This window comes from Hyaena hyaena, unplaced genomic scaffold, assembly GCF_003009895.1.
Source record: "Hyaena hyaena isolate Hyena2069 unplaced genomic scaffold, ASM300989v1 scaffold_58, whole genome shotgun sequence".
Taxonomy (NCBI): domain Eukaryota; kingdom Metazoa; phylum Chordata; class Mammalia; order Carnivora; family Hyaenidae; genus Hyaena; species Hyaena hyaena.
In genome coordinates, this window is record NW_024080689.1 from 4,405,059 (window position 1) to 4,422,204 (window position 17,146).

Below are 17,146 nucleotides of genomic sequence, written 5' to 3' on the forward strand. Positions count from 1 at the left end.
GCCTCACAGATCTCTTGATTCCAATACCTGAAGTAAAAGCAATGGTAACCTGAACCTTGGTGTAAAAAGGATACTTTTAAATAAAGTTCCCCACGAAATCAACACCTGGGGGCAATTCTGAGATTTCTTACTCTTTTTAAAATTCGAATCTGGATCTTGAGCGAGTCTGATCCCAAGGGTCCTTTCTCTTCCCAGGGACCCTTTTCTTAGAATCAAGAACTCTGTGGCCCTGCAGAGGTCTGCCATTTCCGGGCCAGTCAGGCATCACAATGTCCCCAGGCCGTCCCCTCCACTGCCACATTCTATCGCAGTCCTAGGCCTGTTCTCCATTTACCGTCTGCAGCTGGGCAGATCCGAATTCAAGTATTTCCATCAGCTGCGTTGCTTGGGGCAAAGGCACCTAACCTCTCTAAGCTTCAACGGCTTCATCTGTAAATTGGGCGCGACACCTTCACAGGTTTACTGTGAGCATGTGCAGGTGACAGGGGTAGGGAGTGCCTGGTCCATCACAGCGACAGGTAGTAAAGGAATCTCTTCCTCCCCCGGGGCCTTGAGGATCGGTTACTGTTGAGCAAGGAATGAGCGCTCAGTGGAGGTCAGTGATTTGATAGCGAGAACTACCTGGTCCTCCAGCAATGTTCCCTGAGAACAAAAGTGCACAGCACCTCCGGCCTTGGGGGGTCACCCCCATTTCCACGTGTTGCCTACAGACCTTGGGTTTGCCCCAGATTTCAATCCCGGAGTCTCCTCCAGAAGCAGGGGGCAGGTGCGTGGGCTTGAACCAGTCAGGGCCGCCTTCATATTTCCCGCCCCCTTCCCCGGTGGGGAGGGGGGTCTGTGTGTGTGTGTGTGTGTGTGTGTGTGTGTGTGTGCGTGTGTGTGTAGGTGTGTGTATGAAGGCGTGTGTATAGAATTCAATACTCGTGGGACTCAGCGGCTGTCCTGCCCCCGCGGCTCGGCCGATTGGCTGGCGGTGAGCTCCCTCCCCGCTCCGCACCCCTGCGTCCCAGGTGGCCCAGGTCCCCGGTGGGGAGCTGTTTACCGAGAGAGCCGGTGCAGGTGGGGCTGCGTCTCGGCGCTCGCTCCCTCCGGAGCCCCGCCCGCCCAGGAAGCGGGCAGAAAGCCTGGCCGAGGCGTCCTCCCCTTCCCCCTTCCCCCACCGCCGGGAGAGGTCGGGTAAGGGGGGAGGGTGGGCGTGGGAGGGGGAGCCCCGGGCCTGGGGGTCCGGCTGTCCCCCCCGTCCCGGTTAGATCCCTGGGCCTAACTCCCTCTCCCTCCGCCCCGCCCTGTCGTGCCCAGGGCGCCGTGCCCACCCCGGGCCAGCAGCCAGAACCTGGATCTCAGGGATGCCCGGGTCTCCTAGAGGAGGCGTAGACGCGGTGTGTTCCCCCTTCCCCAGACGGCGATGACCCCCAAGCCTGCCGGCCCCCCCGACGGGGGCTGGGGCTGGGCGGTGGCGGCCGCGGCCTTCGCGGTGAATGGGCTCTCCTACGGGCTGTTGCGCTCGCTGGGCCTTGCCCTCCCCGACCTCGCGGAGCACTTTGACCGGAGCACTCAGGACACCGCGTGGGTCAGCGCCCTGGCCCTGGCGGTGCAGCAGGCAGCCAGTGAGGGGGGCCCCGGTGGGAGGCGGGGACCCGGGTGGGGTGGCGGAGCGTGCGCGCGGTCTGATTACCAGACAGCCTGAGACAGGGCGGCCGGTGGGAACGAGTTCTAGAAAACAGAGGGTCTCGTCTTGAGGTCAAGGGCGGGGGGGGGGAGCTATTAGGCCGGGAGGGGGCCGTTTTAGGCCTGGCAAGCAGCCAAGGAGGAGCGCGGGATAGAGTTTGGGGGTCCAGAGGCGTGTCTTCCGTTGACTCCGCCCCCTTCCAGGCCCAGTGGGCAGCGCCCTGAGCACCCGCTGGGGGGCGCGCCCGGTGGTGATGGTTGGGGGCGTCCTCACCTCGCTGGGCTTCGTCTTCTCCGCTTTCGCCGGCAGTCTGCTGCACCTCTACCTTGGCCTGGGCATCCTTGCTGGTGAGGGGAGAGGGACACCCGGGTCCCTAAGGGGTGATTGATGGTAGAGATGGGCGCTTCTTGGGGGCCTGGAGGCCACAGGGGCGGGGCGTCCTGCGAGGGGCGGGGCTAGGATTGCCCCGGCAAAGCGTCCCGGGTCCCTGTCCTCACCCCGTCCTGTCCGCTCGCAGGCTCCGGCTGGGCCCTGGTGTTCGCCCCCGCCCTGGGGACCCTGTCGCGATACTTTTCCCGCCGCCGAGTCTTGGCCGTGGGGCTGGCGCTCACGGGCAACGGCGCCTCCTCGCTGCTCCTGGCGCCCAGCCTGCAGTTCCTCCTTGACACCTTCGGCTGGCGGGGCGCCCTGCTCCTCCTCGGCGCCGTCACCCTCCACCTCGCCCCCTGCGGCGCCCTGCTGCGACCCCTGGCGCTCCCTGGCGACCCCCCGGCGCCACCCCGCGGGCCCTTCGCTGCCCTCGGCCTGGGTCTCTTCGCGCGCCGGGCCTTCTCAGTGTTTGCTCTGGGCACAGCCCTGGTCGGGGGCGGCTACTTCGTCCCCTACGTGCACTTGGCCCCCCACGCTTTAGACCGGGGCCTGGGCGGGTACGGGGCGGCGCTGGTGGTGGTCGTGGCCGCGGTGGGGGACGCGGGCGCGCGGCTGATCAGCGGCTGGCTGGCGGACCAGGGCTGGGTGCCCCTCTCGCGGCTTCTGTTGGTGTTCGCGGCTCTGACCGGGCTGGGGCTGCTGGCCGTGGGGCTGGTGCCCTTGGCGGGGAGCCAGGAGGGCTGCTGGGGGGCCCTGCTGGCCGCGGCGGGGGCCTACGGGCTGAGCGCCGGAAGCTACGCCCCCCTGGTTTTCGGCGTGCTCCCCGGGCTCGTGGGCGTCGGAGGTGTCGTACAGGCCACAGGGCTGGTGATGATGCTGATGAGTCTGGGGGGGCTTCTGGGCCCTCCCCTGTCAGGTAAGGGCCCGAGCGAGCTGAGCGGCTCGCACCCCAACCTCTGCCTCCTCCCCTCCCCCGGGGTCCCCGGCCTCTAAATTCCTTTCCCCTTCCTCGCAGGCTTCCTAAGGGACGAGACGGGAGACTTCACCGCCTCCTTCCTCGCCTGCGGCTCTTTCATTCTCTGTGGCAGCGTCATCTACATGGGGCTGCCCGGGGCGCTGCCCTCCTGGCGTCCAGCCCCTGGGCCGGCCCCCCCTCCCCCCGAGAGCCGGGAACTGCTCCCTGTTCTTCCGGCCGCCCTGCTCTCCTCGGGGGGCCCTCAGTCCACTCGGGACACTAGTTGTTGACGATTTGTTTGAGCCACTCCCCCAATAAAGAATTTCTATCCGGTTTCCTGCAAACTCCAGCCGGCAGCCAATCTAGGGCGCTTGAAAACATTCTACCGAAGATAAGATATTCTAGAAGGCTGGCTCATAGGAACGGGATCCCACTGAACTCTGGGGTGTCTTTCTGTCTCTCCAGCCAGTCCACCTGTCTCCTTCCAGACTGTTGCCATTTTAACAGGGAGCCTCTGAGAAGCTGCTGGTCATTGTCCCTGCGATGGGGGCGGGGAGCTTGCCAGGGAGCTATCTGCCTCCTCCAGCCCTCCCAGCTGTCTTCCTGGAGTTCTGGCTCCGTCCACAGCCCTGTGGGAAATGCTAGACCCAGACTTTAGCTCTTTAAGCTTTAGCTGCCCCTCCCAAACTCCCCCCACCCTGTGTCCTCATTGCTGTCTTCCTTTCTTTTCTGAGTCCGGAGGCCGGGCGGGGGCGGGGGGGGGGGGGGGGGGAGACTGGTGAAGGGGAGGTCAGTGGACAAGAGAGAGGATCCGTGGCCCGGAGAGCGGAGAGCAGGCCCCCTCCCACTTCCTAGCCGTGAACCCATTCAGCCAACCCAAGCTCATGGGCCCCAGCTCTTTTTGAGGTTCTGATTATTATCCACTTCCCTCCTGTACGCATATCGCAGAAGGGCATCCCTCTTTCCCAACCATCGGTCTTCAGAGAAGAGAGCTGGTAGGCAACGTAGAGATCACATATAGGCCACATTAAGATTGTGGCCTTTGGTGTTCGTGGCTGATTCACAGCTCAGGGGAGCAGGCTGAGCTCCAGGATCCGGGGCGTGGGAGCAAAGAAGAGCCAGGAGTCCTCAAAGTGCTTCAAAGGGCTGCCACGTGTGACTCACTGGCCTGGGGGGAGGCGGGTCAAGAGGCCTTGTTCTTGGGCACCGTGGTTCTGTGGGCACCAGGATGGCTCAGAAGACCCCTTTCTGGGTCTGACCACCCTTTGCAGAGGTCAGGCCTCCTGCCGCGCCTCCTTGGTCAGAGACACTTTGGTATCCATGGCCTCCGTCCTGGGCTCCTGGGGCTTGGAGGCAGAGGCCGAAAAGCAGGAGACGTGAGGCAGCGTGATGAGAAGCCCACTCCCTACCAGAAGGAAGGCCCCGGCCACCACGAAAGAAGCCGTGTAGGTGCCTGTCCTATCTCGGAGGTAGCCTAGATCCAAGAGAGAAAAAGAACACACATGGTGACCAGTTTCCCGAGACGGGGGGAGGGAAGAAAAGAATCCTGAACCCATCATCTCGGAAGAGTCAGAACTCAGCAAGGCAGGGCTGGGTTCACTCCAGAACTCTGCGCCCTGGAGGTTTCTAAGGCGTCCACCGCCTTCCTGCCTTCGTAAGGGGCCTCCAAGCCAGCCGGCAGAGACGGGGTGTCCGCATCGAGCCAGACACCCCCAGGCCTTTCTTTCAAGCAACGGGGGCCCTTCTACACGTTGAGTTAATAGTTAAGAGGAGAACTTTAAGGGTCTGAAGGTTTTGGCATCTGGGGCATGGAGAACTTTGACCCGACGGCTCAGACACCTGGACTGGGGCCCAGTAGGCCAAGGAAAAGTGTAGACGCTGGCGGGCTGTGTCTGGCCAGGTGCAGCCAGGTCCTCTGAAAACCCAGGCTGTGGACACCCTGCCCAGGGCTCCTCATAGCTCCCCTTAATCTGCCCCCAGTCCCCAATTTCTTTGCCCCATGGACCCACTCTGGGGCTACTGTGTGGGCCATGCCGTCTGTGTTCTGTGCTCTTACATCCAAGTACTAACCAGGCCCGACCCTGCTTAGCTTCCCAGATCAGACAAGACCGGGTGGGTTCAGGGTGGTATGGCCATAGACGGTCTGTGCCATTCCGGAGGGCAATACTCACAAACACAACAAAAGTTCCCTCCCTGAATCCCATGACATGGCAGCCCTGCCCCACCCCCAGAAACCCAGTCCCCCTTACCTGACAGAGGGGCCCCCAGCAGCCCCCCGATGCTCTCCACCATCTGCACCAGTCCCAGGCCACAGTATATCCTTCCAGTCCCCACCAGTTCAGGCAACACCGAGAAGGCCACGGGGGTCAGGGCCCCCGATGTGAAGCCATAGGCCACGGCCAGAACCATCAGGGCCGTGGGGGTCTGAGCTACGGGGAACAGGGCCAGCGAGACCCCAGTCAGGGTGGTCCAAAGCATCAGGAGTCGAGCCACAGGTCCCGGGACTGTGTCCCCTAGCCAGCCAGAAGCCACACGTCCCACGAGGTCGGAGATAGCTACCACCGAGAGGAGGAAGGCAGCAGACAGCGGCTCCCAACCCAGGTCCTGGAGGTGGGCCATCAGGTGCACGTAGGGGATGAAGTAGCCAGTGTTGATCAGGGTGAGGGCCACAGTGTAACGGAGGAAGGGGCCATGACGGAGGAGGGAGGTGAGCTGGGCCCTGGGGCCACCCACGGCAGGGTCCTCGGTCAGGGAGAGCGGCCGGAGAAGCGCACCGCAGGCCACCAGGTGGAGGGAGAGGGCAGACACCAGCAGCAGGGCCCCCCGCCAGGCGTATCGGCTGACCAGCCACTGGAAAAGTGGGGCAAAGGCAAAGGAGGAGAGACCCACGCCCGTCAGTGCCAGCCCCGTGGCCAGGGATCGTCTTCGAGAGAAGTAGCGGGACAGGCAAGCCAGGGTCGGAGTGAAGGTCAAGGCCCAGCCAGAGCCTGTCAAAAAGGAACAGACAAGGGTTGGGGGACTCTTAGGGAGCTCAGGGCACCCAGTAATCCCACCACTGCCCCGGATGTAGCACAGGCTTTGATTACAGCGTCTCGCATCGATATCCTGTGTTTTATTCCATCTCTCAGCCTCGGTCTCCCCATCTTGCAGATGGCGGTAATACACCTCACTGGACCGCGGAGGCTTAGCTATACTGTTTGTGCGGTAAGTAGCTCAGAGCTCTGGAGTTAGGCTGGGGCTCTGTACCACTTCTGACCGCGGTGAGCTCCAGCCAAGTTACAGAAGCTTCCCAAGCCTTCTTGGTCTGTATGCAAATCTGACAATGAGATTGATTTCACAGCCACCGAACCTGGCACGTAGGGTAATTCTTCCTTTTACACTCCGGCCCCACCAGCCCTGGGCTTGCATACGCTGGACTCCTCCTCTGAATTTCTCAATATCCCCACGCTGCGTTCATCAAACCTTCCCTTCGGGGCCTAGGTGCTCGAAGAAACTTTCTGACGGCTCCTCCCTGAGCCTTTGGGAAGGGGCAGGAAGCAGGTGAAAGTCCGGAGGCCCTTTCCCTCTCCTGCCCTAGTCCTGGGCCTCACCTGAGAGCAGCCCAATGCTCAGGTATAGGTGGGTCACGGAGGTAGCGAAGGAGGCGAGCAGCATCCCCGACGCAGCCAAGATGCCCCCTGCCATCACCACGGGCCTGGGCCCGTACTTCGTGCTCAGGGCGCTGCCCACGGGGCCTGAGAAAGAGGAAAAGGTTCTGCGAGGAGATCTCCGGCAGCGCCCTCCCCCTCGCCCCCCTGCGCCCCCCGTCCCTTCCGAGGGAGGGTCGCCGCACGCCGGGCCGGGCGCGGCACTCACTCCCGAACTGCTGCACGGCGATCCCTATGGAGGCGATCCAGGACACCCGCGCCGCCTGCTCCTGGAACGCCGCCACTAGCTCCACGAAGAAGACGCCGAAAGAACGGAGCACCCCGAACACCAGCGCCGACTGGAAGAAGGCGGACAGCACCACCATCCACCCCCAGCCCCCGTCGGGGGGCTCGGCCCTGCGCGCCATCGGGGAGCGCGCCGGGCGCGAGCAGGGCGAGCGGGACGCCCCACCTCCGCCCCCGAGGCGCCCGGCCGGCGGAGGGCAGGCTGCTAAAGAGGAAGGCACCGAGCAGGGCTTTTAAACGGCAGGGAAGCTGCGAGAGGCGCCTGCGCCTGTCCCCGAAGGGGGCGACCCGGGTGGGGAGGGCGGGCGAGCGGCGCCCGGGGGGCGTGGCCTGGGCGGGACCGGCCCGGGCAGGGGGGCCCGACGTTCAGTCGAGGGGCCGCTAGGCGGCCCGGGGTGCCGGCCCCAGCCCTGCGGCGCGCCAGCCTCCGTGTGGCGATCACTGTAAGTGTCAGCTACGCGGCCACCCCGGCCCACATCCCGGCGCCCCACTGGCCGGTGGGGACGCGGGACTCCTGAGCAGGGGGCGGAGCCAGATGGGCGGGGCGGGGCCTAGAGCTGCGTCCCCGGACCCGGACAGCGAGTGGAGCGCATGCGTAAAGAGGGGACCTGAGGAGGCCGGCGGGGTGGGCCCCGTGGGACTCGGGGATGGTCTGCGAGGCCGCTGTGTCTCCTGCCCACTTTTATCCGTACGGATTTCCGCCGCAAGACTCTCACGTAGGGGGTTTCATGCGGGAAGGCGGTGGGTGAACTGGTTCAGGAGAGGAAGACACCCACTTGCTCAACGAGGGGCCTGGTTGCAAGGCCAGGTCGCCCGGTGCGCGCAGCGGTTCTGCGACGAGAGTGTCAGACAAAACACCCGCCCCGGCGCCCGAGGACGCTCCAGTCTAGATGCCCGGGTCCCGGAGGGTTTCCAAGGCCCAGGAAGAGACCAGGGGAAGGTCCAGCGGTTGGACGGCTGGCGCTCGCTTCTGCAGTGGGAGCTCGGTTTCTATTGCTTCTGTTTTCACCAACAGGAAATCACCAGGTCACAGAGACCAAAAATAACTGGGGAGAGGAAGGGCGGCTGTGAGCTCACTCGGGGCCCCACAAACACCACCTACACCCCCTTCCTCGGTGGGGCTGGAACCTTTTCCTTCACCCTCTGGTAACAAGAATTTCCTGATCTCAGTATTTGATCTGATGAGGTTGACTAAAGAGCCAGGCTCTGACCGCCGGACACTCCTACCCAACCAGTCCCTTCACCTTAGATAGCACCCGGGGCTCGGGTTCCTGTTTCTTCATTATAATTCATGCTCCCCAGGATCCTGACCTGGCAAAATGGGTTCAAGGGCTCATATCCAGACAAATGGGGGTAGGGTTGAGGGGAGACTGCCTGGTGGCTCAGTCCATAGGGCATCCGATTCTTGATCTCAGCTCAGATCTTGATGTCAGGGTCGTAAGTTGGAGATATGCACTGGGTTTCACACTAGGTGTGAAGACTACTTAAAAAAAAAAAAAAAAAAAAGCCCTGGGTGGCTCACTCTTGGTTTCAGATCAGATCATGATCTCACAGCTGATGGATCCCGAGTCCCGCATCTGCTTGGGATTCTCTCCCTCTTTCTCCCTACCCCTCCCTTGCTCTTTCTGTCTCTCTCAAATTCAACAACAACAACAACACCTTAAAAAGAAAAAGAAAAAGCAAGGCCGCCTGGCTGGCTCAGTTGGTTGAACTACAGACTTCATTCAGCTCAGGTCATGATCTCAGGGTTCATGAGTTCAAGCCCCACATCTGGCTCAGCACAGAGCCCGCTTAGGATCCTCTGCCCCCCTCTCTGCCCCTTCCTCCTTGTGTTCTCCCAAAGATATATCTGTTTTTACAAAAAGCACTTTGAGCCTTATGATTTTATACGTGGGAAATAAAAATAATCATACCCCCAAAACTTTGTTTTCTTAAGTGGAATCAAAACTTTGGCCGGCGGGAAATAATGGCAAGATGTAGAAACAGATGTGGCTGTATAACATAGTGCAGGAAGGAGCCTTTAGGAGCAAATCAAGGCTTCGATCTTGATTTCACCAAATACCGTCCAAGACACTGAGCCTCTCCGGTGGCTTTCCTAACTGGAAATTGGGGATAAGAAGAGTACCTATTTTTTAGGGTTGTCAGGGGAATTGAATTAGAAAATCTATGCACTAAAATAAAATGCTTAGTTTAGGACCTGACAGGTAGCGGGGGAATAAGTAATATTAGCTGGTCTCATTTTTCAACAGGACATAAGCTAGAGGCGGAGGGGAAAGGGAGATTTTAGTTTAGGTTCCTTGTTGCTTCCTTGCTTGCTTTTTTTTTAACTTACAAAAATCTAATCTAGATCACGAGTTTAAATACAACCACAAACTGCAAATATTGGAAGGAACAGCAGACCATGTTAATGGACTTCTTTCACAAATGAGGAATTTAAATCCAAAAGGGAGGTAATTTCACAGAATTAGTGACCCGCCCCCAGGACATGCAAAGGGTGGGAGAGGAGCCTGCTCCGGGCAGTGGACAGATTCCGAGGCACCTTTGCGGGGGGGAGGGGTGTAGCTGGCATGTTGGCTCCAACCACATACATGGCCTTTTCACTGCCACCTGCACCCTCTACTGTCCTCAGGGGACCCAAGTCCTGTCCATTTTCCTTGGTGGCAGTAGGGGCGGGGGGGTCCCAAGCATTAACACCCCAGCACAGATGCACCCCCCACCCCTTGGTATTATTAGTGGCTTCCCAGTTTCTTCCCTGCCCCCACACCTCGACCAGGAAGTGACTTCAGAGGAGCAGGATGCAGGTGGCTCCGGAGAAACTTCATGAAGTCACCGGTTCCCACACAATGAGCCGGAAGGCAAGGGCAGGCAAAGGGAGAACAAGAGCCACTCAAAGTGTCTGATGGGATCGGGGCAGTGGCATGGGCACGGAATCCAAGATGGAGTCCGGAAGGGAAGACCCTTAAGACCCTTCTCTCCCAGCTTCACCCCGTTCCCGGATCCTCCCGGGCAAGAACCCTGGACACATCAGGCAGCACAGAGAGGCTTCTTTATTCCAAGATTCTGATCTTGCAAGATCTAACATTTCCACCCCTAGGTGCTCTCCACTTGCCCATCCAATTGGCTAAAAAAAAAAAAAAAAAAAAATCATGGTTCCTTCTCATATCTCTCTTCTGCTTTCCCTCCCTGCTTTCAACTCCGCGGCGGGAGTAAGAGGGAAAGAGAGAAAAGTTGCCTTCTCACCTGTCCTCAAGGGGCAGCAATTAGTGCCGACCTGTCTTGAGCAAGCTCCACCCCAGAAATTCAAAGTGCTCCTTACCCTCCACCCACACCCTGCAATCAAAGAGCTCCCAAGGAGGGGAAAGACCATAAATCAAGGCTTCAGAGTATCATCTCACATTCCAGACATTCTAGTTAAGAGGCAACTCCATTCGCAACTTTCTACCTACGTGGCCTATACTGGAGCCTGGGCCCCTCGACCAACCTACAAATCTCTCCATCCGACCCAGGCACTTGGCCAACTGGAAAGTCCATCAGTCAGTTATTCTTTTAAATCTCAAATCCCAACCGCAATCCCAATCATAATCCCAAACTCTAGCAAATCCAGACTGGAACTCAGCCCCTTTTCTCTCCCTATGGAAGATCCTATTGCATTCACTGGTTTCAGGCAGGAACGGAGTGGCCGGAAGGCCCGGTCACAGACCTGGCTTCTTTAAAGCAAGAAAGTTACCAAGCACCAGTGACTTCTAGGGGCAACAAAGTTCCCAGAATCTGACCACTTGTCAGAAGACGTCCAAAACCCCACTAAGGAGAGAAGGGGTTTGTTCAGGTAGAGAGACTCCCAAGGAACTTTCAAATCCAGACACATCAGCAGTAAAGGACTCATCATGACTCAGCTCTTAGTCAAGATAAAGAGTTTCATAATTTCATCCGCAGGTCATACCATTCTTAGAGGCTGGGCAGAACCCGCAAAGCTTGCACCACCTCCGATAAGGAATTTCAGATCTCTCTCCCTCATTGAGGGATCAACTCAGTGCTCAGAACAAGCCTCAGGAGGTGGATTCTGGGCTCAACTAAAGCCCAGTTCATGCCAGACAGACGTGGTGCGGCCGAACCCAGGTGGCCGGACTCTTGGGGGTTAGGGCCGTAAGAGAAGGCCTCTCCGATCATCCCCACCCACCTCCAACACTGACAGCGCCCCCCACATGCACAGCCCCCAGGAGACACTTACTAAACTTCCCAGTCGGGCTCACCATAAAGGCTCCTAGAAGTCTTGAAAACAGAGAAAAGTCTGTAGCCAGTTCCAGCCTGCTAGAGAAGCCACAATATCCAGACCATCGGAGAGGGTTCCTGACCCAGCGCCACAAACCCACATGTGCCCCGTGCTGCCCTAGAAAATTAAGGTTCCAGACCTACAATTGGCAGGGACAGGACACAGAGAAACCCTCGCTCCATTTTATGCACACTGACAAGCAAACAGATAGGAGAAACGACGATTCTGAAGATAAAAGTTAATGACAATAATATAAACATAAAACACCCAGGCCTAAGGACACTGCCAGGTGCTCATCTCTGCCAGCAGAGCTGTGACCTTGCATTCTGTGCTTCAGGTCACTTTGGATCACACTTGTGGAAGAGGGAGGGGGAAATGCAGTCGAATGGAGGCCCTGGAGCCACCCACGGGCCTCAATAAATTATATTTACAGACAAACCAATCGGAGACGGGGCTGGGGTGAGGAGGACTGTTCCTGGAGGAATCCGGGCCTCAGTCTGTCCCCTGCCTCAGCTCCCAGCTTGCTTGTCTCAAGGACAATTTCGATCGTGGGGAAGAGGTTTTGACCAGCAAAACAGGCAGATCGAGCCACGACCTGCCATCCCTGCTCCCCCTCCGTCCCCCCTCCCCCCAGTGAGAATTTAAGGTGGTGGCGGTTTCTGATACCAGAGGGGCCTTGCACACCACCCGTCTCCTCGTGCCCAAGGCCAACAGGGAGGCCCGGGCGTGAGCGCAACTCTCCCGGCTTCCAGGAGGTGAGCGGGATCTGGGGCGGCGCTCGGCTACGGCCCCCCCAGAATGTGGTAGTGCACTTTAGTGTTGGTGGCAGCTCCGTGCTTCTGGCGCAGATGCAGCCGTAGTTGACTCTTGTGCCGGAAATGCAGGCCGCAGGGGTCGCACTGTTGGGAGTGGAGGGGACGGCCGGGTCAGGTCTCGCCCGCTTCCATAAGCACCTTCTAGGCGGGGAGCGCGGGGCCACTGACCAGCTCCCCTTCGGTCCTCGCGTCTTCCCAGATCCTCAGCCGAGGCCGAAGCGGTAGGCCCCGCCCTCTTCTGCAAAGCCTTTTCCCTCCCCAGCTCCTCTTGGGGGCCGGGGGTGCGGGACCGCCTGCGCCCAGTCCGGGAGCCCAAGTTGGGTGCCTGAGCCTCGCCAGCCCCGGCCCCGCCCCCTCGATCTCCCAGGGCCCCGCCCACTCCGAGGAGCGCCCCTCAGGGCCCCGCCCCTAGGTGAACGCGGGGTCCTGCTCAGGCTGGGGCGCGGCGGGGTCGGGGACTCACGTGGTAAGGCTTCTCCCCGGTGTGGATGCGAACGTGGCTCTTGAGGGTCTGTAGGTGGCGGAAGCGAGTGCCGCAGGTCGGGCAGGGATAGGGCTTCTCCCCGGTGTGGATGAGCACGTGCGCGCGCAGGTGCGCCACCTGGGCGGGGAGGGGGACCTCAGACTGCGCCAGCAGGAGGGCGGGACCCTCCGCGCCGGGCCGCCCCGCGCTCCGGGCCTCGGGGCCTCGGGGCCGGCTGGGTACCTGCACGAAGCGCGAGCCGCACGTCTCACACTTATACGGTTTCTCTCCGGAATGGATGCGGCTGTGCGTTTTCAGGTTGGCCGGCCGGTTGAAGCGGGCCCCGCAGATGGAGCAGTGATATGGCTTCTCCCCTGCGGGCAGGGAGGCAGGGAGGTCAGGGACTCTGCCCTAGGACACCTGCGGGACACCAAGGCCTGGGGGGGGGGAGGGGGGAGGCTGGAGGGGGGCCCTCTCCTCCCCTACCTGTGTGCACCGTGCGGTGACTGGCCAGGTTGCCTTTGTAGCGGAAGGCGGACCGGCACAGCTGACACTTGTAAGGTTTGTCCTCATCCCCAGGAGCCAAGGGATCCAGCCCCGACGAGCACCCGGCCACAGCCTCACAGTTCTGGCAGCTGAAAAATTCACTTCCTGGGAAGGGAGGCGGGTCACGAGTCACGACAGCACCACCACCAGTGAGTCCTCAGACCGCGTTGGTAATGGGTTTTCTCCTTCCCAATTTACTGTAAAGGCTCCTGGCGCTCGTTTGACTTACTCAAGGTCACGTGGTTAACAAGAGGCAAAGCCAAGATGTGACTTCATGTCTGTCTGACTCTGCGAACCTCTTCAGTAGTGGTGGCGGCTCGTGGAGGCCGCCGTTACTGGCCCCCTTTACCCTCGACTCTTGCCCGGGAAGCCCTGCCCAGCTCTGGGCCCACCGCTCACCCCTGATGGGAACAGGCCAGGACTTCGCTGCTCACTGGAAGCCTTAAAAAGTACTGATACCTGGCTCCCTTTTCCAGGCATTCTGCTCTACGGGGCGGGCGTGACCTGGGCAACGGGGTTTGTAAAAGCTCCGTGACTCTAAGTCGTGGTGGTTGGAAAGGGACTTTCCTTTGGACGCAAACTTGGCCTGGAGCAGCCCCCGGGAGAAGAGCCATGAAGGAAGTAAACGGAAGGGCTCTTACCTGGTGGGGGACAAGCCGGCCCAGAGTGTGACCCAGTGGTCTCTTGAGCCGGGGCTGCGAGGAGATGGGGGGTATTGACTGGAGCCCCACACTTGAACTGTCCTGTGGCAGCAGTGGGGGAGAGCCTAGGCAGAGAGGGGAGAGTATATGGAGGGGGGCTCTCCCCTGGAGGGCTTGGAGCCCAAGGCCTACCCTCTGGAGGTGAGCCAGTACTGACCGAGGACCATCTCCATGGGCTGCCAGAGCTCCACCCCCTCACCCTCTGTTTGGGGCCCCCCAGGCCCGCCCAATGGCTCTGCCTCCTAGCTGAGGCTGGCCTCTACCCATTCCTAAGGTTCCAGTTTCTGTACCTGCTCTGGGGACCAGGAATGGGTCCTTCTTCACTGCCGCTGCTGCTGGAAGCCTCATCCCCACTGGGGAGCCCGGCTTGGGGGCAAAGCTGACCAGAACTCGTCTCCCCCGCCAGGCTCCCCGCGTGGGAGGCCTGAGAGTTTAACACGATGAACTTGTACTTTTTCCAGTTGCAGGCCTTGGGGTCTGGGCTGCCTTGACTGCAGCTGCGAGACTCAGTAGGTGGGTCCGGGTGTCCTTCCGAGCGCCTGGGACTGCCCGGGGGAGGGGCGGTTGGCGGCGTGGGAGGTCCTGCCTCCAAAGGCCGCAGAGAGACGCCCAGAGGTTCATAGCTGGGAAAAGTGCGATGGGCCTTAGTGCTATTTCCCAGTCTTGGCCTCTGCCCCTGACACCCGGGATGCCACTTCCCCCCGCGGAGGGCACCGAGCTGGGGCTCCCTCACCTGGCCTGGATGAAGCGGTGGCATGCCTGGACCACGTGCTCCATCTGCAAGTAGGTGGCGGCCGCAAGGACCGCGGGCGCAGTGGCGGGAGAGAGGCGAAGGCGTGAAGTGTACATGAAGTCCAGCAGGGGAGCGAAGCCACCGGCTTCGGGGCCACCGGGCAGGGAGAGCACGTCCACCCCCACTCCTGCGCGGCCTCGGAAAATTGAATAGAAGAAGCCACTGGGCAGAGGGCAGAGAGGCTATGTTAGCGCCTGGGGACCCCTGGGAGACGCGCCCAGGTCCTCCCCCCTCCCCCCATCGCCCCAATTCCGGGGCGCTCAGCCTCCAGCTTCTGGATCCCCACCCGAAGGCCCCCTGGCTCTTCCCCTTGCCCATTTGGCCCCGCCCCGCCCCGCCCCCCCGAGTCACCCCTCCAACCTGCAGGCGATGAGAACCGCCTTGTGGGCGCGAAGGGGTTGCCCGCCAACCAGCAGCGTGACGTCAGTCAGGATCCCGCGCAGGCGCAGCTCGTTCAAGTTGCCCAGCACGTCGGAGGAGTGGCGCGTGAACTCGCGGACGTAGCCCAGCGCCCCCTCCGGGGCGGCGGTGGAGCCCATCGCGACGCAGGCCTGCGGGGGCCGAGCAAGGGGCTCAGGGACCCCGAAGCCCTCCGCGCTTCGCCCCTTCTGCCGACGCGCAGCTAGAGCCTAGCCCCCCGGCCGGCTCGCGCAGCCTCGCTCCACCCGTCTAGTTTCTGGGGTTCTGGCCTCAGCTCACCGGCGCTCGCCGCCCCCTCCCCGAGACCCCGCAGGGCGGGCAGTGAGCTGGAGGGTCCCGACCGCGCCGTCGATGGCCCGCGTGGGGAACCGGCCCGCAGCCTCCTGGGTTCCACGGCTCGTGCCCTCACGGCACCCCGCCCCCCTCTGCCTCGCCGCGCGCCCCACTCGTGGCTGGCCCGCCTGCCTGGAGACCCCAGACGGCCGCGGTCCACACCTCTCCAAATCGCAGTCGAAGCTCCCTTTCCGAAGCACGGAATTCCACTGTCTAGTCCCCGACCCCCTAGCGCAGCCCTAGCACTGGGCCTCAGTCTCCCTACCATCGATACCCCTTTCCGGGGACCCAGGAGCCCGGCTCCCTCAGTCTCGCGTTCTTACCCCCGTCCTGCAGGGGCTGCGGCGTCTCTTCTCAGGGGGGCGGGGTCTCTCTCCCCTCCTGGACTCGGCTCCTTTATCTGGCCGGGATGGCGGGGGCGGGGGTGGAGGTGGGGTGAACGCCTGGGTCTGTATCCTTCCTTCCTCCCTTGCCCTCCAGATGGCGAGCCCGGGGCGGGGTCTCCGGCTCGAGGGCGGGACCTCGGGAGCCCTGGGTGGTCGCAACGTCAGGGGTCTCGGGCCACTGAAAGTGGAACCGGGGATGGGACAGTGGAATTGGGGAGCAGGTTGGGGCGTCTCGAGATTGGAAACATGGGCGACCTGGGTCGTCGAGGGGCCTGGGGCGGCGAAAATCGGTGTGTTGGCTTTTGGAAGTGGGTGCCTGTCACTGGAGAGTGAATACAGGGACCCCCCGCTTCCAACGTAAGGGATCAAGGAGGTAAAGGGGCGCCCAAGGCACCAGGGGTGGGGAGGCGACGGTGGACTCGGTGGGGTCCCCGACAGCGGGAGGGCGTGGTGTGAATGACAGGCTCCTCTGGCGGTGCCCGCAAGAAGGGGGGCTCCGATCGGGCGGGGTAGGGAGGGGACGGATATGATTTCTAGTTCGTTTCCTTCCATTGTCCTGCGACCGGACGGCTCCGCCAGCTGCTTCCCCTCGAGGAGGTGGGGAAAGCCCCGGGTGGGGGCCCAGAGACGCTCAGGAGACCTCGGCGTCCGGACTCTCGCTCCCAACTCTCTCCTGAATCCTTTTAGGGATCCAGGGAGACAGACTCCCTCCCCAAGCCCGCGCGCCCTCCCCCAATCCCAGCTCACTAGGGCCTCGGGCACCCGCCCGTCGGCTACGCTCGGAGGCTGGCGGGACGCCGGGGTCCAGCGCGGCAAGGAGGCAAACCCCGGCAATGCCCGACTCCTTCCACGAGGGGGCGGACGAGCACTAGCCTCGCCTCGCCTCGCCGTCTCCACCCGGCTGGGGTCCACTCGGACCGGGGCGCAGGATCCACTCGGTCTGAGCGGCTGAAACCTTCGTTCTCCCCTGTGCGCTGGTTAATTTTGTCCCTCTGTCTCCTAGGAGGGGACTAGGGTTGGGCGGAGGGAGGGAGGGCTAGGCGACAGAGGGGCCTTTCCTCCGAGGCTAGGGTTAGAAATCCGCGGGCTCTGGGTCTCAGCCCTGGGTGCTCAGGGTTTTCTTTTCTAATGAAGCTGGAAGCACTGTTTGTCTGTAGAGGTGAATTTTTAGTGAACACTAATATGAAATTTGGGTGCGGTGGACGGAGAAGGGAGAACAGGGAGGGAGGGTCTCAGGGTGAAAGGAGGGAGAGAGGGAAGGAGGGGCCGATAACCCTAAATTTAGGTCCCCGATCTGGGAGAGAGGCACGGGTCACACCCGCATATTTTGTCTGGGGAGTCGTCGGGGGTGGCAGTGTTTATCTGGCGGGGGCGGGGGAGGCAGAGATGAGTCTAACTGCAAAGCAGATGCCCAGGAAGAGCTATCCACGCATTATCCACAGAGCTGCATACCTGGGCCTGGGGTCCTCCTCTTCAGATCTGAGGGTGTCTTTA

At 61.4% G+C, this 17,146-nt stretch overlaps 3 protein-coding genes across 6 annotated transcripts; 1 reads left to right on the forward strand and 2 right to left on the reverse strand.

Moving 5' to 3' along the window:
- Nucleotides 1–591: 591 nt before the first annotated feature.
- SLC16A11 (solute carrier family 16 member 11) lies at nucleotides 592–3,337 on the forward strand. The gene is made up of 4 exons (XM_039231492.1): nucleotides 592–1,607; nucleotides 1,873–2,016; nucleotides 2,187–2,954; nucleotides 3,054–3,337. The coding sequence occupies exons 1-4, from the start codon at nucleotides 1,406–1,408 to the stop codon at nucleotides 3,281–3,283; spliced, it is 1,344 nt and encodes a 447-aa protein (XP_039087423.1). The 5' UTR covers nucleotides 592–1,405; the 3' UTR covers nucleotides 3,284–3,337.
- A 552-nt stretch (nucleotides 3,338–3,889) lies between these two features.
- SLC16A13 (solute carrier family 16 member 13) lies at nucleotides 3,890–7,487 on the reverse strand. The gene is made up of 4 exons (XM_039231493.1): nucleotides 6,849–7,487; nucleotides 6,584–6,727; nucleotides 5,243–5,980; nucleotides 3,890–4,467 (listed from the first exon to the last, which is right to left on the reverse strand). The coding sequence occupies exons 1-4, from the start codon at nucleotides 7,045–7,047 to the stop codon at nucleotides 4,268–4,270; spliced, it is 1,281 nt and encodes a 426-aa protein (XP_039087424.1). The 5' UTR covers nucleotides 7,048–7,487; the 3' UTR covers nucleotides 3,890–4,267.
- A 1,260-nt stretch (nucleotides 7,488–8,747) lies between these two features.
- Nucleotides 8,748–15,639, reverse strand: BCL6B (BCL6B transcription repressor). Of its 4 annotated transcripts, none has more exons than XM_039231489.1 (10): nucleotides 15,532–15,553; nucleotides 14,874–15,064; nucleotides 14,454–14,675; nucleotides 14,011–14,343; nucleotides 13,661–13,785; nucleotides 12,960–13,124; nucleotides 12,717–12,847; nucleotides 12,474–12,611; nucleotides 11,862–12,094; nucleotides 8,748–9,024 (listed from the first exon to the last, which is right to left on the reverse strand). In XM_039231489.1, exons 1-9 carry the CDS (start codon nucleotides 15,532–15,534, stop codon nucleotides 11,978–11,980), a joined length of 1,425 nt encoding a protein of 474 aa, XP_039087420.1. In that variant the 5' UTR covers nucleotides 15,535–15,553; the 3' UTR covers nucleotides 8,748–9,024; nucleotides 11,862–11,977. The 4 variants fall into 4 exon arrangements, with proteins under 4 accessions (XP_039087420.1, XP_039087421.1, XP_039087419.1 ...); XM_039231490.1 differs by lacking the exons at nucleotides 8,748–9,024; nucleotides 15,532–15,553 and adding exons at nucleotides 9,955–11,186; nucleotides 15,590–15,639; XM_039231488.1 differs by lacking the exon at nucleotides 8,748–9,024 and adding an exon at nucleotides 9,955–10,046.
- Between the last annotated feature and the right edge of the window lie 1,507 nt (nucleotides 15,640–17,146).